The sequence below is a fragment of the Megalobrama amblycephala genome, linkage group LG6, assembly GCF_018812025.1.
Source record: "Megalobrama amblycephala isolate DHTTF-2021 linkage group LG6, ASM1881202v1, whole genome shotgun sequence".
Taxonomy (NCBI): Eukaryota; Metazoa; Chordata; class Actinopteri; order Cypriniformes; family Xenocyprididae; genus Megalobrama; species Megalobrama amblycephala.
The window spans coordinates 21,036,604-21,051,489 of NC_063049.1; the positions used below are offsets into that span (position 1 = coordinate 21,036,604).

Consider the following 14,886-nt stretch of genomic DNA (forward strand, 5'->3'; position numbering starts at 1 on the left):
CCAAATTCGAATCTGGTCATCTTTAGTTCAGACCGACTGACCAAACCGTTCTCGAATAACACCAACAAATTTCAATTCAATTCACATTTATTTGTATAGCGCTTTTCATGATACATATTGTTTCAAAGCAGCTTTACAGAGAATGCATGTCAACATTACAATTTAAAGAATGCAGTTAGCAAATAATGTAATAGGAAATTAATTTACAATCACTGTTAGCAGTTTAACTGAAGGTAGAAGCAATGAGCTCCTGGAAAAATGAATTACATATTAACAATAATTATGATATATAGAAATTTGGGAATGTGCAATATTAAGATAGAACCTCACATTAACTGTTTCAAATATGTTTTTAGTACCTTTATGGACCTTGAGAGTTTGAATGGCTTTGCTCTCAATGTAGGCCTCACTGAGCCATCGGATTTCATCAAAAATATCTTAATTTGTGTTCCAAAGATCAACGAAGGTCTTACGGGTGTAGAACGACATGAGAGCGAGTAATAAATGACATTATTTTCATTTATGGGTGAACTAACTCTTGAATGTAATCTGGACATACTACATTCGCCATGTTGCCCTTATCATAAAAGTAGGTCATCTGGGTACCTACTAGGGAAGTATGCGATTTTGCAGCCTTAGTATGTATTATTTTCATCTCACATTGACCAAATCAATTTGGTGACAGTGCCACCTATTGGTCAACAGTTATAAGCAATTAAATACCATTACAAACAATAGGGATATGTCGAATGTCACATGACCAAACCAGAAAACTAGTCTCATTGCATCAGCTTGTCAGAGAAAGTGTTAACAGCAGTATGAACTGAAGGCATGCACTTTTAAAGCGAAACTACCTAGTTTACATTGTTACAGATGTTTTATTCTATTAAATATCTAAACCTTAGTGTGAAGAAGAAAAATTAAAAAAAGCTTTTAAATATCAATCTGCATATGCAGGGGACATCAGTTATGCTTATCTTTGCTCGCTCCTTTTAAGTTATCTTGAATAAAACAGCTATTTTTTAATTAATCACATACAAAAGGCCTAAACCAGAAGCGATCTAATCTGTTTTACAGAAAACAGAAGTTATATTGCACATAAACCCTATTGTATCTATGATTTTGTGTCGTTACGTCATTAATTGCTCAATTTTGAAACTGGTCTGATGCTCCCAGCCATGCCTGCAGAACTCATCATGGCTTTTTGGTGCTTGGCCCCTTAATTGCTGATTGCAGATTTTTTCTTTATTTCTTCTTTAATGCTGAAATATCAAGTGAAATATTGTTCAAATCATGGAAGTTTTGCCAATTTTATTCTTCTACTTACTGTTTTTATTACATTACGAACAAAAGTAAATTAAGGAGACTTCATTTTAAGACTTGAGACTTTCTGTAAAAAAAAAAGATGTATGCAAAGATCAGCCATTTCAGATCCCTGTCAAATGTTTGGCTGCTTTCCCCAGTCCTCTATAGTGTTGAATAGTGACGCAGGTAGGAAACAGCCCCCACCCCCTCACCCCGTCTGACTCGTGCATCTGTCTGTAAAAGATCTGAAGTCATATTTCCCTGTTTTCACGTGCTCGGAGCAGCAGTGCAGAAATGCATGAGCAGTGGATCATTGCAATGGCTGTTCTCCTTATCCTCATCCATCCTGAACTTACTGAATCCTCCTCAAACTGCTATCTTGACAAAGGTTTGAGAATTTCTGTTGCTTCTTAATTCAGTTAAGGCTGATGTAAGTGGTACGCAGCATATGTGTCCTTGTGGATATTTATAATTGAGTGAACTGAGCATCTCCAGAATATTAATCAAAAAGAGAGGTTTTATAATGTAGAGTGAAATTAATCTTACAAAGCAAAACTAAAGAAACAAATCAGCAGTGGAGGAACCTGTCGACTCCTTTCCCTGCACTGTACCACATCCTCAATCTCTATCTTTCAAAAACAAAATGTGCATATGTGCTTTTACCTTTCAGGCGGACAAAGACAAATAATAAGCGTGGATGAAAATGCAACAGCAATTGTGTCCTGCCCGGGGCTTGCAGAGGATGACAAACGCATAACTATCAGTCTACACAAGGGTGATACAAAACTGCACTCAACAGATATGGGAAACAACACTCAACAATCATTGCAGAAGTTTCAGGTGTTCAAAGAAAACTCATCCGTCTCATATAAGATTCTAAGGACTGAAGCTAATGACACGGGACTATATTGCTGCACAAACGACACTCACATCATACAGACTATACTGCTCATCAAAGGTAAAAAAAAGAAAGATGCTAATTAAATGATTAAAATAATTTTAACTCATATTTAAATGTGTTTATGATTTAATTAGTGACAAAACGAATCCCTAAGTCCCCTGCTTAAACCAGCCTAATATGATCTGCGGATCTTAAACCAGCAGGTTCATTGCAGTCTTTTTGCTTGATTAGTTAGAGCAATGCAGATTATGTGATTAGATATACTGAAATATTATACATTTACAGTAGAAAGTGTACATTACATCAATATATGTTTCATTTAATAATGTTTGTATTGATTTCAGATGCTCTGCTGCAGCCCACAGAATCACCTCTCACTTGTCCCACTGATCTGCCACTGCCACTTACTATTGGCTGTGGGGTCGCCCTTGTTTACAACGTGTTTATCACAGTCTTCAGCTGTTACCTCGCTGTGAGTATCCACATCTGCAACCACACGCTTACACGCTCACGCAGTTCTCTGCAGCAAGGACATGTCCTGTATAACCGACGCTATATCAAAGAGTTCATATTTGGCATCTCACAAAATCAAGATTTAAAAAAGCACTATGAAATTGTTGATACACTGTTTTTATTTCAGTGTAAACTCAAGAAGTATGAGCCACCTGAGAACCCCTACATGAACACAAGACCGGGAGGATTCAGACGACACTGACGAGATCAGGATCCAGCAAATATCAGCAATACATGACATCTTCCATTGACTGTTACATTTGTGCCTCGAGTCAGCTGAGCAGTACTGTCCGTCACACCAGATGTATTAAACAGTAATTGTTCTTGTATTTATTGCTGTTGTATATTTATACATGTATATATTTACACTGAAACACTATGACGCCCTGACTTTAATGGAAACCTGTGTTTCATTGATGCAAATATCTATTGTTCGGGAATCTCTTCAATGTGACTTGTGTATGATTTGAATTCATTTAGAGAAAAAATACAATCTTTTTTTGCACAAGACAATGAATGAATGTTCTGTTGTGGCTACAAGTATAGAAGATCCCACTTTATTTTTACTGTCTGTAAATACTGTATCTGTAATTACACTATTGCACTTACTATTAAAAATATATGCAATATCCAATCCTGCACCAGTGTAAAAAGCAACATATATCAATATGATTTGATAGTGACAGCAGAGACAGGAAATGACAGGAAAAAAGAATAGGGTGGTGGGTGGCGATAACCATTGTTCTGCAAAATGTCTAGCGAGATTCACATGCAGGATCTGTACCACTGTGTTTATGTTAACGATAACGTTAACCTTTGTAGTCGATAAAAATCTTAGTTTCACAGAACGACATGTAGCTTACAGTATGTGCACAACGAATGCATTATATCAAATGCTTTAAACTGTATTGTAAGTGCATAGTAGGTAAAACTCCTCAAAATTGTGATCCAACTGAATTCAACTTTGATACAATAATAAAAATCAGATTAAACTAAATGATATTTGATCATTCTTCCATTTTATGTCTTTAATGAAGAGCACTCCCAAGAGACATTCTAAGTTTTGTATTATGTATTACATCAAATGCTTTAAATTGTAATGCAAGTACATAGTTGGTAAAATTGTGACCCAACAGAATAAAATGAAATACAATAATAAAATTCAGATTAAATGTAATAATACTTGATCATCCTTCCATTTTATGTCTTTAATAAACACAGCTCTGCAAAGAGGCATTATACATTTCCAACACTCCTTATAATCTAACATGATGCAATAATGAACAAGTGATCAGCAGATACATTATGCTGACCAGGTATTGTACTAATTTCGAAAGCGCTGAATCCGTTTTCGAGTGTATATCTGATTTTAATAATTTCCCCAAATTCAGAGAGGCAAATAATCTCTTGACCACTGGGCTTTATGATAGGCTGAGAATCAAACCACACCCTTAACCAAATTTTCCAGTTCCACTGCTATTGTACTGTTTTTGCTCGAGTCTCATGCTCATTCGATTTTTTTCCCCTTGATTACACATATTGTGCAAATTGTCTACATTACTTGCAAAATTTGAGCACTTTACGGGCATTTGCAGTCAGCTTGAGGTTTCCTGCCACGTTACTGATGTCACAAAGCTTTTTCCAGAACTCACTCAAGTATAAAGAGACAGGGGGATACCTTCACAGTTATTATTACATGACACAATGATTATCACACTTATTAGAATCTTTATAATATTTATCCCGCTGGGATTCGGTAAGTACCTTCTGGGCTTCAAATATTTATTGTTGTGTCTTTGCTTTTCAGGCACAGATAGTAACAGCTTTACCTCTGTGGGCTGTGTGGAAAGAATAGTATAGTACATTTTATTCATAATTTTATTAATACTTTTTAATAATAAACTTTTTTTTTTTTTAGGATTGTATCTTATATTTTGTTATTTGACAGTTAAGATGTTGCTATTAATGTGCAGCAAAATTAAAGTGGGTCAAACTTTGGCCTATATTTACAACTTCCAACATGCTCCAGATCCTCATTTTCAGCAAGAATTCCTGTTGGAATATAATGAAGTTTAACTTGAACCTTGGAGTGCTTTTGTTCTAAATGTTAATTCAGACTAACACTCTAAACTGCTCTGTACTTTAAAAAAAAAAAGAAGAAGAAAGAATGTTATTAAGTTCAATAATCACCAAAACTTAAAAAAATAAAATTAAAATAAGTGAGTATAATGAGTATTCAGGCTATATCTGATGTTTCATTCATCTTTTGTTTTGTTTCCAGCCCTGCAGGTGTCTCAGCCTTATCGTGTGGTAGGAAAACAGGGAGAGGTCTCACTCCACTGCTCCTTTGGTCCAAAGTCAAGGCTAGAGGAAATGCAGGTTTCTCTGTATAAAGGTTCGCATGGTCGGGAGAGGATCTGCAGCGTTTTTGTCAACCTCTCTGAGCCCTACTTTACAACAGATGGCACAGTTAATTGCAGAGGGAATATTAGCTCTGGAAGAGTGGATATGATCATCAGTGGACTCAGAGGGGAAGACACAGACCTCTATCGTTGTGAGATCGAGATTCTCTTCCCACCTCCGTATGTCAGAGGGGTTGGGAAGGGCACTGTTGTTTACATACAAGGTTAGTCTTGTTTTCAGTCTCTTGCATGTGGTTTTCCAACAGTTTCACCTTTTTTGTACACAGTTGTTGATGTAGACGTCTGCGTCTGTAACGATAAATAATTTTGAATTTTTGTATTAATATTACTAACAGCAGTTATCGAATTAATTAACAAAAAGTGCATTTTAGAAGCCACTTAAAATAAATGAAGTATATGTTATCATAAATCTTTATCTCGATATGTTTTCAACGTACATTTTAATAGCAGATTTTACATCATGTTCACAGAGCCTTAGCCATTGTTCACTGTTTAAGCTCTAGATGGAGCTAGAGAGTAGGCTATTTTATAAATGTGCGAAGAAGGAAATGTTGTGGTCACCCGAAGACACTGGGTGGAAATGGGGCCTCCCCGCACGTTCAAATTTACATCACTTTGTGCTCTACATACATGGAAACTTTGACTTTACGTGTGAATGATGTTTTTCTTTGAAAATGTAGATTTCTTTATGACGCTAGTGTGCTAACGTAAGCTCCTAAAGACAAAAAGGACTGAAAAACAATCACCAAAGATGAGAAGGTAGCACTTAAATGCCACTAGCTTCCTGTTTTCAAAAAGAATAAGGCCCCATCAAAAGTATGATCTTGGTATAAAAAGATTAAAATGAGAAAAATGAATCACATAGCCCTATGTAATGTTTTCAGTGCAATGAAAGGGGTATTTATTGGGTGGGGTAGGGTGCCATCCAGAGGGCAACTTTAGTAATCACTGATTTTCTTTTTTTAGAAACCCCAAACTGCCCCACTGCATCCAGCCTGAGCCAGAGTCAAAGCCAGAGGCAGACATCCGAGCGGGAAGCTGTCAAAGATGATCTGGGCCCTCTTCCACTGCTATATGCCATTCTAATCATCACTTCCTGCAGCTTTATTCTACAGGTGAGAAATATGTCTATTCTAATTATTTTCTTTAAAAGATCAGCATGGCACTAGTAGTCTATATGCTGAGTTTTGAGTTTGAAAATAATGTGAATTGATGTCACTCATATGTCACTCATCTCTATAACACAGATTATCATCTGCAAATGGAGGGCTTCTTCGTCTATGGCACCTATGCTTTCACAAAAAGAGAGCTATATGAAATTCTAGGGGGGCAATCTCCCCATTTACATGTACTCACATGTATTCTCACCTGCATGTACCTGCATGTCATTTTCTCCTGCATGTATTTACATGTAATTTTTTACTGCATGTATTGGCATGTACTCACTGTATTTTACAGTTCCATGTATGTATTCTCACCTGCATGTATTCACATGTATTTACATTACATTTGATCATTGTCTTTTTTGTTTAGTTTTCTTTCATTTTATTAATGAAATAAACATATTTGTTTTAAAACAAAAATAATGTTTGATCTGTTTTCTGATAAAGAATTAGTTCTTATGTCTAGATGGTGTCATGATTTGTTTTCTAAGAATTCCTTGTGGTTATGATGACACTGTCACTGTAAACCCTAACGCTCAAAATAAATAATTGGTTTGAGTAGGACAAACTTAAATTAAACAAATTAGTTCAGTCAAATCAACTGTTATGAGTATTGAGCACTTTCTTTTTCTTTCAAGTTCACAGAACTGATACATTTTAAGTAAACTGAACTGTTTCATTGCTTTGAGTTTTATGAACTTTTTTCTTTTAGTTTAGACGAACTTAAGTTTACACTGATAAAAATGTTCACATTGAGGTTACATGAAAATGTTAAGTTAAATGTATGAATTAGTGTACTTAGACATTTCAAGTTAAGAGCAATTAAAATGTTTGAGTACAAAATAGTTCTACTTCCTTAAACTTTGAATTTCTTAACTTAAACATTTTGAGGCAACTGATTGCCTCAATTTTTTTGAGTTTTACCAACTTGTTCAGGTTTACAGTGTACACCTCATTAGTAAATATACAGTGGCTAAAAAAGTCCACACACCACTGTTGAAATTGATATTTTTTACACATTTAGCGTGATGCTGAAACCAACAAAATTCATGTAACAAACTGAAACTTTGGTTGCACTTTATTTTTCAGTATGTGCACTTTCAATACTTAGTGTACTTACAAAGAAAGTACTGAGTAATTTAAAGCAACTACATGGGTTAAGATTAGATTTAGGGGTAAGTTCAAAACTGGTACTAGTTATTACCCATTATTATAATTACTACAATAAGTTTATAATATGGTTAGTTCCTGTCCTTGATTCTGATTCAATAGCTGTGTTTTATTCACGATAAACTGTTTGTTCTCAGTTGATATTTTTCATTGAAGCTTACTGTATTATGTAGAAGAGTATTGAGAGAAAGAGATCGAGTGAGCGAGTTTATTACCTGCATTCAGATTTAACATTTTCCTTCAGGTCAGTCCTGTGTTATATAAAAAGTCAGTCCAATGTAATAATAAAAAATCTGTTAAAATGTCCGATGTATTATCCTGTCCTTTTAACAGTTAAGGGGTTTTCCCGTGACTGACAGCGCTAGTCAAAGCATTTGTCAGTTGCGTCTTGTTCCATTTTCAATATAAAAGTCTTCGCTACTGACTGACACACTCATAAAGACAGTCTTTGCCACCATCTAATGCCGTAATAATGTAACTGCTGTTGCTGTTCACGGTCAGGGACTATTTTTTCCGGTGGAAGGAAGGCTTCTAGAAAAAGTTTACTTCATGAAAGTTGCACTGATACATATTTCTGGCTTTAATATTTGTATTGTGTGGTAACCGTTTTATAAAAGTAATAAGGTACTCGAGGCTAGTGCTGTATCGTGAATAAGTCACGGCTGAAGGGGTTGCAGGGACTCCGCTTCACGTCGTGACTAACAACGCCCTTCAGCCGTGAATTATTCACGATACAGCAAAGCCTCTCGTACCTTATTGCTTACATATAGTATGTAGATGCGAAATAGGACTGTAAAATAAAGTGCTACTGAAACATTTAAGAAAATGTTTAAGTTACATAAGTGTGCTCACCCTTTTATATGGGGCATATTACTTTGTTTGGAATTAACCAACCGCATTCAAACCTGTACTGAAGTAGTAATTATAATCCTGACATGACTCTTATTCTAGCTGCTGTATTAAAAGCAAAGGGTGCTTCAACCAAGTTTTAGTTGAGGGGTGTGTACATTTGTGCAACCAGGTTATTGTAAGTCTTTAGGTTTTTTTCTTTCTTTTTTCTATTCTATTAATTTGTTACTTGAATTTTGTGAGTTTCAATATGACATGTAAGAAATTATATGACATTTTTTACATCTCAAAGCCCTACAAACTGATCCTCTTTGGAAACCAAAGTAAAATCATATGATGGTAATAATAATAAGTAATGCCACAAATGGTAATGGCTTTATAAGTTAAAATAAGTCAAACATATATGTCAGCCGTCATATCAATCTTTTTTTTTTTTCTCTCTATTTTTCATGTCGCCAAGACATGAAGAGGAAAAAAATGTGACAAAGTCATCACAAACATGTCTCAGCTCTGTAAACCTCAGCTATCCATCACAAAAACAGGACATGAGTACCTGATATCTTGCTGTGCTTTCATATTTGTAAGTGCTTCAACAGGATGTGGAACTGAAAATAGATTGATTTACAAAAAGTCTGTATCACAAACAACCCTCACCACAACTAGGACATTAACATGCTTCATTTATTTGGCTTATAGTGAAGAAAATAAAACCTGCTGAAATCATATATCTATTTGTAAAATCATGTATCTGATGTAAAAATCAGCTTCACACCAATTAGTTGAAGATTTGATCTTGACGTGTAAACAATATAGAGTATATACAGTATGATATATATACAGTGTGTGTGTGTGTGTGTATATATATATATATATATATATATATATATATATATATATATATATATATATATATATATATATATATATATATATATAATCATAGCATATTTCATATGAAACTAAAATGCATTTAAAAGTAAGTGGTTCAGGATTACTTTATTGCTCATTTAGTAAGATGTGGGTTTTTCCTAACATGGTTGTGCATCAAACATTTTCCTTTCAACAACTTCGAATTTCAAGAAAGCTGCCCACTCATTTCCTCACTGACAGACATGTGTCTCGTCTGGGACACCTTAAGCAAGAGGTAAAAACTCAATCACAGTTTTTAAATAATGTCCCATAATATGATTCATTTCACAATAATGAATCTTTGTGTGTTAAATGTTGCTGTTTTCCTTTATCACTTAATCAACTTCTCACACAACAACGAGTGACAAGTATGATGTGGGTGAAATTGATCACTTACCCACATACTTCCTGTGTTTTCTCACTCCAGTAAAAACAAAGTGAAGAGGCTCGGCCACCATCACACTGACAAACTGACGAGGATACGCTAACATGCCTGACAGGTTTACTCTGCTCACTCTCAGCTTTTCTCTGATCCTTCACAACGGTAAGAGTATAACCTTTCTCATGCTGTTGTCAATTACTCTTCTGTTTACATTCATGCCATTATTCTGGTATCCAGCAATAAGTTGGTTTTAACTGGCCATTTTTATGGTAATTTTTGCCTGTCATGTTTATTTAAATCAATAGAAAATATATAGGGTGTATTGAAATGAGACACTGCATTTACATATGGTCATATTCAGATTAATGTAAAAGTCCTGACTGCCAAAACCAGATTAAACCAATGTTCTGGTTTCTGAATATCTGAACAGCTATTATGTCTGTATTCATTATAAAGACCTTGTTCTGAATATCCACCATGGATGAATATTCATTTATACCCACACATGTCCAAATGAAGGTGGGTTATGCTAGATTAGACATTTTGCAGGTTGTCACATTGATGTGTGTAATTAAAATGACATGAATGAGAAATGACATAATAAATAGCAAGAGCATTTCAATACAAGAATAGCAGGTCTTATGTTTATTTAGATTGTCTATACATGAATATTCCCAATAACTGTGGAGCATGTAAATGTCATTTTCAGAATAAAGACTTAAACAATATTGACTTTAATTGGAAAACGATGTGCATGTAAATATTATCAAAGTCAAATAGATTCCTCAAAGTAAAAAAGAAAATATAAAATGTTTGAACTATAAATGAATTAATAAAATCTCTTCTTTGTTACCTCAGTTTGTAGTTGGGAAGTGAGTGAACCTCTCATCCATACGTTAAAAAATGACGATGGCTCAGTCAGTGTCACATGTATGTATTGGGCAAAAGGAGCAACTGGACTGGAAGCCAAGCTGAAAATGAATAATAAATATGTTTGTGAGATTTCGGACAAAGAAGATGGCAAGTGTAAATGGCGGCATGATGGCAACGCATTCACGTTCACCTTGATGAATCCTGAGGCCCTACATACAAATGAATTTTCCTGTGAGATATCCAAAATAGAGCCACTTCCAATCCAAACTTATGCAGGGCCAAAAATGAAGCTTTTCCGAGGTAAGTTCACCCCATTTCAACAACACAGTACAGTAATGTAGCCTATAAACCCAGAAATTATGTATTTAACTGCATATACATTTTTCTTTTTAGTTTGAATTTTTTTTTTTTTTTTTTTTTAATAACCTTTATATAAATAATTTTATTTTAAGGTTGCAGTAATGATTTGCCTTCACCAAAAATCAACTGTTCATGCCCTATCGAGGAACACACACCTAAAGTCAAGACCCCTGAAGACAAGACCCCAAATGAAGACATGTATACCCTTCTCATCTGTGGTCTGATCATAGTGGTGGTGATGCTCTCTATCTACAGCATTATTCTCACTGTATTCTACATCAGGCTGAGGGTAAAACTTATTTACAGAGTTTTTATTTTGTTTGTATGCGTTGTTTTATTGGTGTCTTTAAAGGGATAGTTCACCCAAAAATGAAAATTCTGTCATCATTTACTCACCCTCAGGTTGTTCCAAACCTGTATGAATTTCTTTGTTCTGTTGAACACAAAGGAAGATATTTTGAAGAAATTGGGAATCTGAATAGTTTTGGGGCACCATTGACTTCCATAGTAATTTTTTTTTCTACTATGGAAGTCAATGGTGCCCCAAATTAGATCCCAAATTATATCTTCCTTTGTGTTCAACAGAACAAAGAAATTTTTACAGGTTTGGAACAACTTGAGGGTGAGTAAATGATGACAGAATTTTCATTTTTGGGTGAACTACCCCTTTAACACTAAATATAGGCTATCTTGTTGCATTCATTTATTTTATCTAGAAAGGTTGTGCTATATTGTGATGAAAATGCTACATGTTGCGTTCACACTATGTCGTAATTACCGTAATTTCGAGATGACAACACATGACGTTCAACACTAGGCTTGTTCGAGATGCATCGGCGCTGCGCAGCATATGACATCAAAGTACCGCGAGAGCTATTTTAAAAGCATAAGAAGTCGTTTGCTCTCCAATCGGTCTCGCGACACTTTGATGCCATACGCCGATCGGTCTGCACAGCGCCGATGCATCTCCAAGAAGGTCTAAATGAATCTGCAGTGGGTACGGTAGGTAGTACAGCGGTCCTTTAACATCCATGGAACTTTTCCATTAAAAAAAAAATAGCCTACACCTTTTTTTATTAACATAAGAGCGGGCGTGGCCATTTGTAAATTGAATGTTTCTGGTTTCCCGTATCATCCGTTGTACAAAACAGCTTCTTATACTGCTTGATGTTGCAAATGTAGCCTATTAATTACCATATTATTGTAATGTATTGTCAAATAGCCTATAAACATACTGGTTTGTATCGCAAATAGTTTTACCATACTGTAGGCTACTTTGTTATTCTTCTAGACCAAAGTTCTACGGCGTGCAATGATTTTCAGGGAAACGCACGGCTAAAGTAGTTCTAGCAGGTCTTGACCGCATTACAGTTCCATATCACTTCGCCAAATGATTTCAGTTGTTTCAAAAGGTCCTTACAGCCTACAACCGCAAAAGAACCAAAACCCACAACGAAACCAACCAAGCAAATAAATATAGTAAACAATAGGATGAAAACGACAAATTATTTTGTCAAATTATTGTTGACAAATTGGAAATACACCTTTTTAAAGGGATAGTTCACCCAGAAATTAAAATTGTCACCATTTACTGACCCTCAAGTTGTTTCAGACCTGTATGACTTTATTTCTCCTGCTGAGCACAAAAGAAGATATTCTGAAGAACTTTTGTGTTCAGCAGAAGAAATAAATTCATACAGGTTTGGAAAAACTTGAGGGTCAGTAAATAATTTTTTTGGGGGGTACACTATCTGCTCAAAATGAATATTTTAATGCTGTTTCATATCTTCTGTCGTCAGTTGTTATACTTGTGTTTTGTCCTTTGTGTGCTAACATCACTTTAGTCTCCTGATAAATGGGATTTAAAGGATTAGTTCACCCAAAAATTTCTCTAATTTATTACTCACCCTCATGTCGTTCCACACCCGTAAGACCTTCGTTCATCTTCAGAACACAAATTAAGATATTTTTGATGAAATCCGAGAGGTATATGACTCGCAAAAACAAAACAAAAATAATGACTTTATTCAACAATATCTTCTCTTCTGTGTCATTCTCATTCATTGTTCACGTTCAGTGCTTCCAGGTTCTACGTCAGAACGGCGACTCGTTACTGGCCGGCTCCTGCATCAGCATCACACGGTTGTGCTGCTCATGTGATCAGTATTGGCCAAAGCTGATCACATGAGCAGCACGACCGTCTCGTCGCTTCATAAAATTAAAAATAAAATTGCTTTAAATATAGGCAACTTTATATTGTATATTGCTTTAAATATACAAACAACTGCAGTCACGTCGACTGTTTTAACGATGTCTTTAGTACCTTTCTGGACCTTGAAAGTGGTGGTTAAATTGCTGTTTATGGACGAGTCGTATACCTCTCAGATTTTATCAAAAATATCTTAATTTGTGTTCTGAAGATGAACGAAGGTCTTACGGGTGTGGAAATGACATGAGGGTGAATAATAAACTACAGAATTTTCTTTTTTGGGTAAACTAACCCTTTAATAAAGCTGTCAGCTTAGTATATATTTTTTTTTAAAAATCAATGTAAATTCCTTAATTTGAGATAAAACTGAATTAAATCCCATTCATGCAATGCAAGCATCAAATATGTGTTTTTCTAAGCTTAATACAATTACATTCATATCATGCTGTTAAGCTATTCTGCATTCATATATTGTCCTGTTTTTGTCTTTCTCTCCAGGTTACAAATCCTGAGCCTTCTGACAATCTGACCTATGTGCCGATGCAGGTAAGGGCTTTCTTCTGCCGTGCCAACACTGCAATATGACTGTACTGTACCTGTGGCTGTTTGGCACAATACTTCAAATGCAACTGATTTTACTGTGTTTCAGAGGAATGTAAAACGCCGTGATCCAGACAACACAGAATATGTGGACATGCGTGAAGTGCAGAAACGGGGAGGATCTCACAGAGATATGAACCACAACTCTCATCTGATCATCGTCTGAGCCCATTTCTAGTGGAATCAGTGAGCTCATGCTTTATCTGCTCTAGGACCCACTGCTGGATTAAATATAGTTAAGCTATACACTAAAGAATATTGCAGGACAAAACCATTGCCTTTATACCAGTGCCTGAATCTCTAAATTGCTGCTGCACCCCATTCAACTGCTCCCTCCTATTATACTGTATTGTTGTTCTCTGATGAAGATAATTTCATCTGCTGGCTTGTACACCCTCATGCTGAATTGTAGCTATATGCCAAGCTAAAAGTACATGAAATATAAAGTCTTTAGCTTGGGCATTTTTTATTAACATTTTGATCCCATGGACCAATAATTAATGATAATATCAGTTTTGTTCAATTCAAGGAAGTGCTTAATTGTTCTTTTTTCAAAAATTTTAACTTTTTTTTAGACCATTTGTATTGTTTTTTAAATATGTAACAAAGACTATATTAAACGTTGAATTAAATTTTCTGATTATTTCATGAAGTAAATAAAGAAAATGGCTGGATGGTGAGAAATGATTAATGCGCCAATATCAACACAATATCATACGAATTGTAATGTACTGGAAATCAGTTGTGTTTGCTCTTCAAATGACTCACTACAATTTGTTTCAAACTTTAAAGGGATTGTTCACCCAAAAATGAACATTTTGTCATCACATACTCACCCTCAAGTTGTTACAAACCTGAGTTTCTTTCTTCTGTTGAACACAAAAGAAGATATTTTAAAGAATGTTGGTAACCAGACAGTTGACGGTAGCCTTTGACTTACATAGTAGGAAAAAATGCTATGGAAGTCAATGGCTACTGTCAACTGTCTGGTTACTTTTGTGTTCAACAGAAGAAAGAAAGTTTGAAACAACATGAGGGTGAGTAAATGATGACAAAATTTTCATTTTGGGGTCAACTATCCCTTTAATACACAGAAATATCTCTTACTGGATCTAACAACAACTTACAAATACACACATGCAAGGTCACAATATGAGCATATCTGGTCATAACTCTTAAAAGTGGGAGAAAAACAGATAGCATGACTCTGAATATGTATACTCTTCCTA

The 14,886-nt window shown here is 35.2% G+C and overlaps 2 protein-coding genes across 2 annotated transcripts; both read left to right on the top strand.

Moving 5' to 3' along the window:
• The first annotated feature begins 1,555 nt into the window (after positions 1 to 1,555).
• Positions 1,556 to 6,725, top strand: LOC125270096 (cytotoxic T-lymphocyte protein 4-like). The gene is made up of 7 exons (XM_048193332.1): positions 1,556 to 1,693; positions 1,976 to 2,263; positions 2,551 to 2,678; positions 2,847 to 4,475; positions 5,001 to 5,345; positions 6,109 to 6,257; positions 6,390 to 6,725. Exons 4-7 carry the CDS (start codon positions 4,424 to 4,426, stop codon positions 6,465 to 6,467), a joined length of 624 nt encoding a protein of 207 aa, XP_048049289.1. The 5' UTR covers positions 1,556 to 1,693; positions 1,976 to 2,263; positions 2,551 to 2,678; positions 2,847 to 4,423; the 3' UTR covers positions 6,468 to 6,725.
• Positions 6,726 to 9,645: 2,920 nt separating this feature from the next.
• si:ch211-67e16.3 lies at positions 9,646 to 14,367 on the top strand. The gene is made up of 5 exons (XM_048193333.1): positions 9,646 to 9,777; positions 10,474 to 10,788; positions 10,941 to 11,137; positions 13,556 to 13,603; positions 13,707 to 14,367. The coding sequence occupies exons 1-5, from the start codon at positions 9,723 to 9,725 to the stop codon at positions 13,821 to 13,823; spliced, it is 732 nt and encodes a 243-aa protein (XP_048049290.1). The 5' UTR covers positions 9,646 to 9,722; the 3' UTR covers positions 13,824 to 14,367.
• The last annotated feature ends 519 nt before the right edge of the window (positions 14,368 to 14,886 follow it).

Coding starts and splice junctions, on each gene's coding strand:
- LOC125270096 (XM_048193332.1), top strand. CDS start 4,424: ATGATTATCACACTTATTAGAATCTTTATAATATTTATCCCGCTGGGA. Junction 5,346..6,108: donor CACTGTTGTTTACATACAAG/GTTAGTCTTGTT, acceptor TTCTTTTTTTAG/AAACCCCAAACTGCCCCACT. Junction 6,258..6,389: donor CCTGCAGCTTTATTCTACAG/GTGAGAAATATG, acceptor TCTATAACACAG/ATTATCATCTGCAAATGGAG.
- si:ch211-67e16.3 (XM_048193333.1), top strand. CDS start 9,723: ATGCCTGACAGGTTTACTCTGCTCACTCTCAGCTTTTCTCTGATCCTT. Junction 9,778..10,473: donor TTCTCTGATCCTTCACAACG/GTAAGAGTATAA, acceptor TTGTTACCTCAG/TTTGTAGTTGGGAAGTGAGT. Junction 10,789..10,940: donor AAAAATGAAGCTTTTCCGAG/GTAAGTTCACCC, acceptor TTTTATTTTAAG/GTTGCAGTAATGATTTGCCT.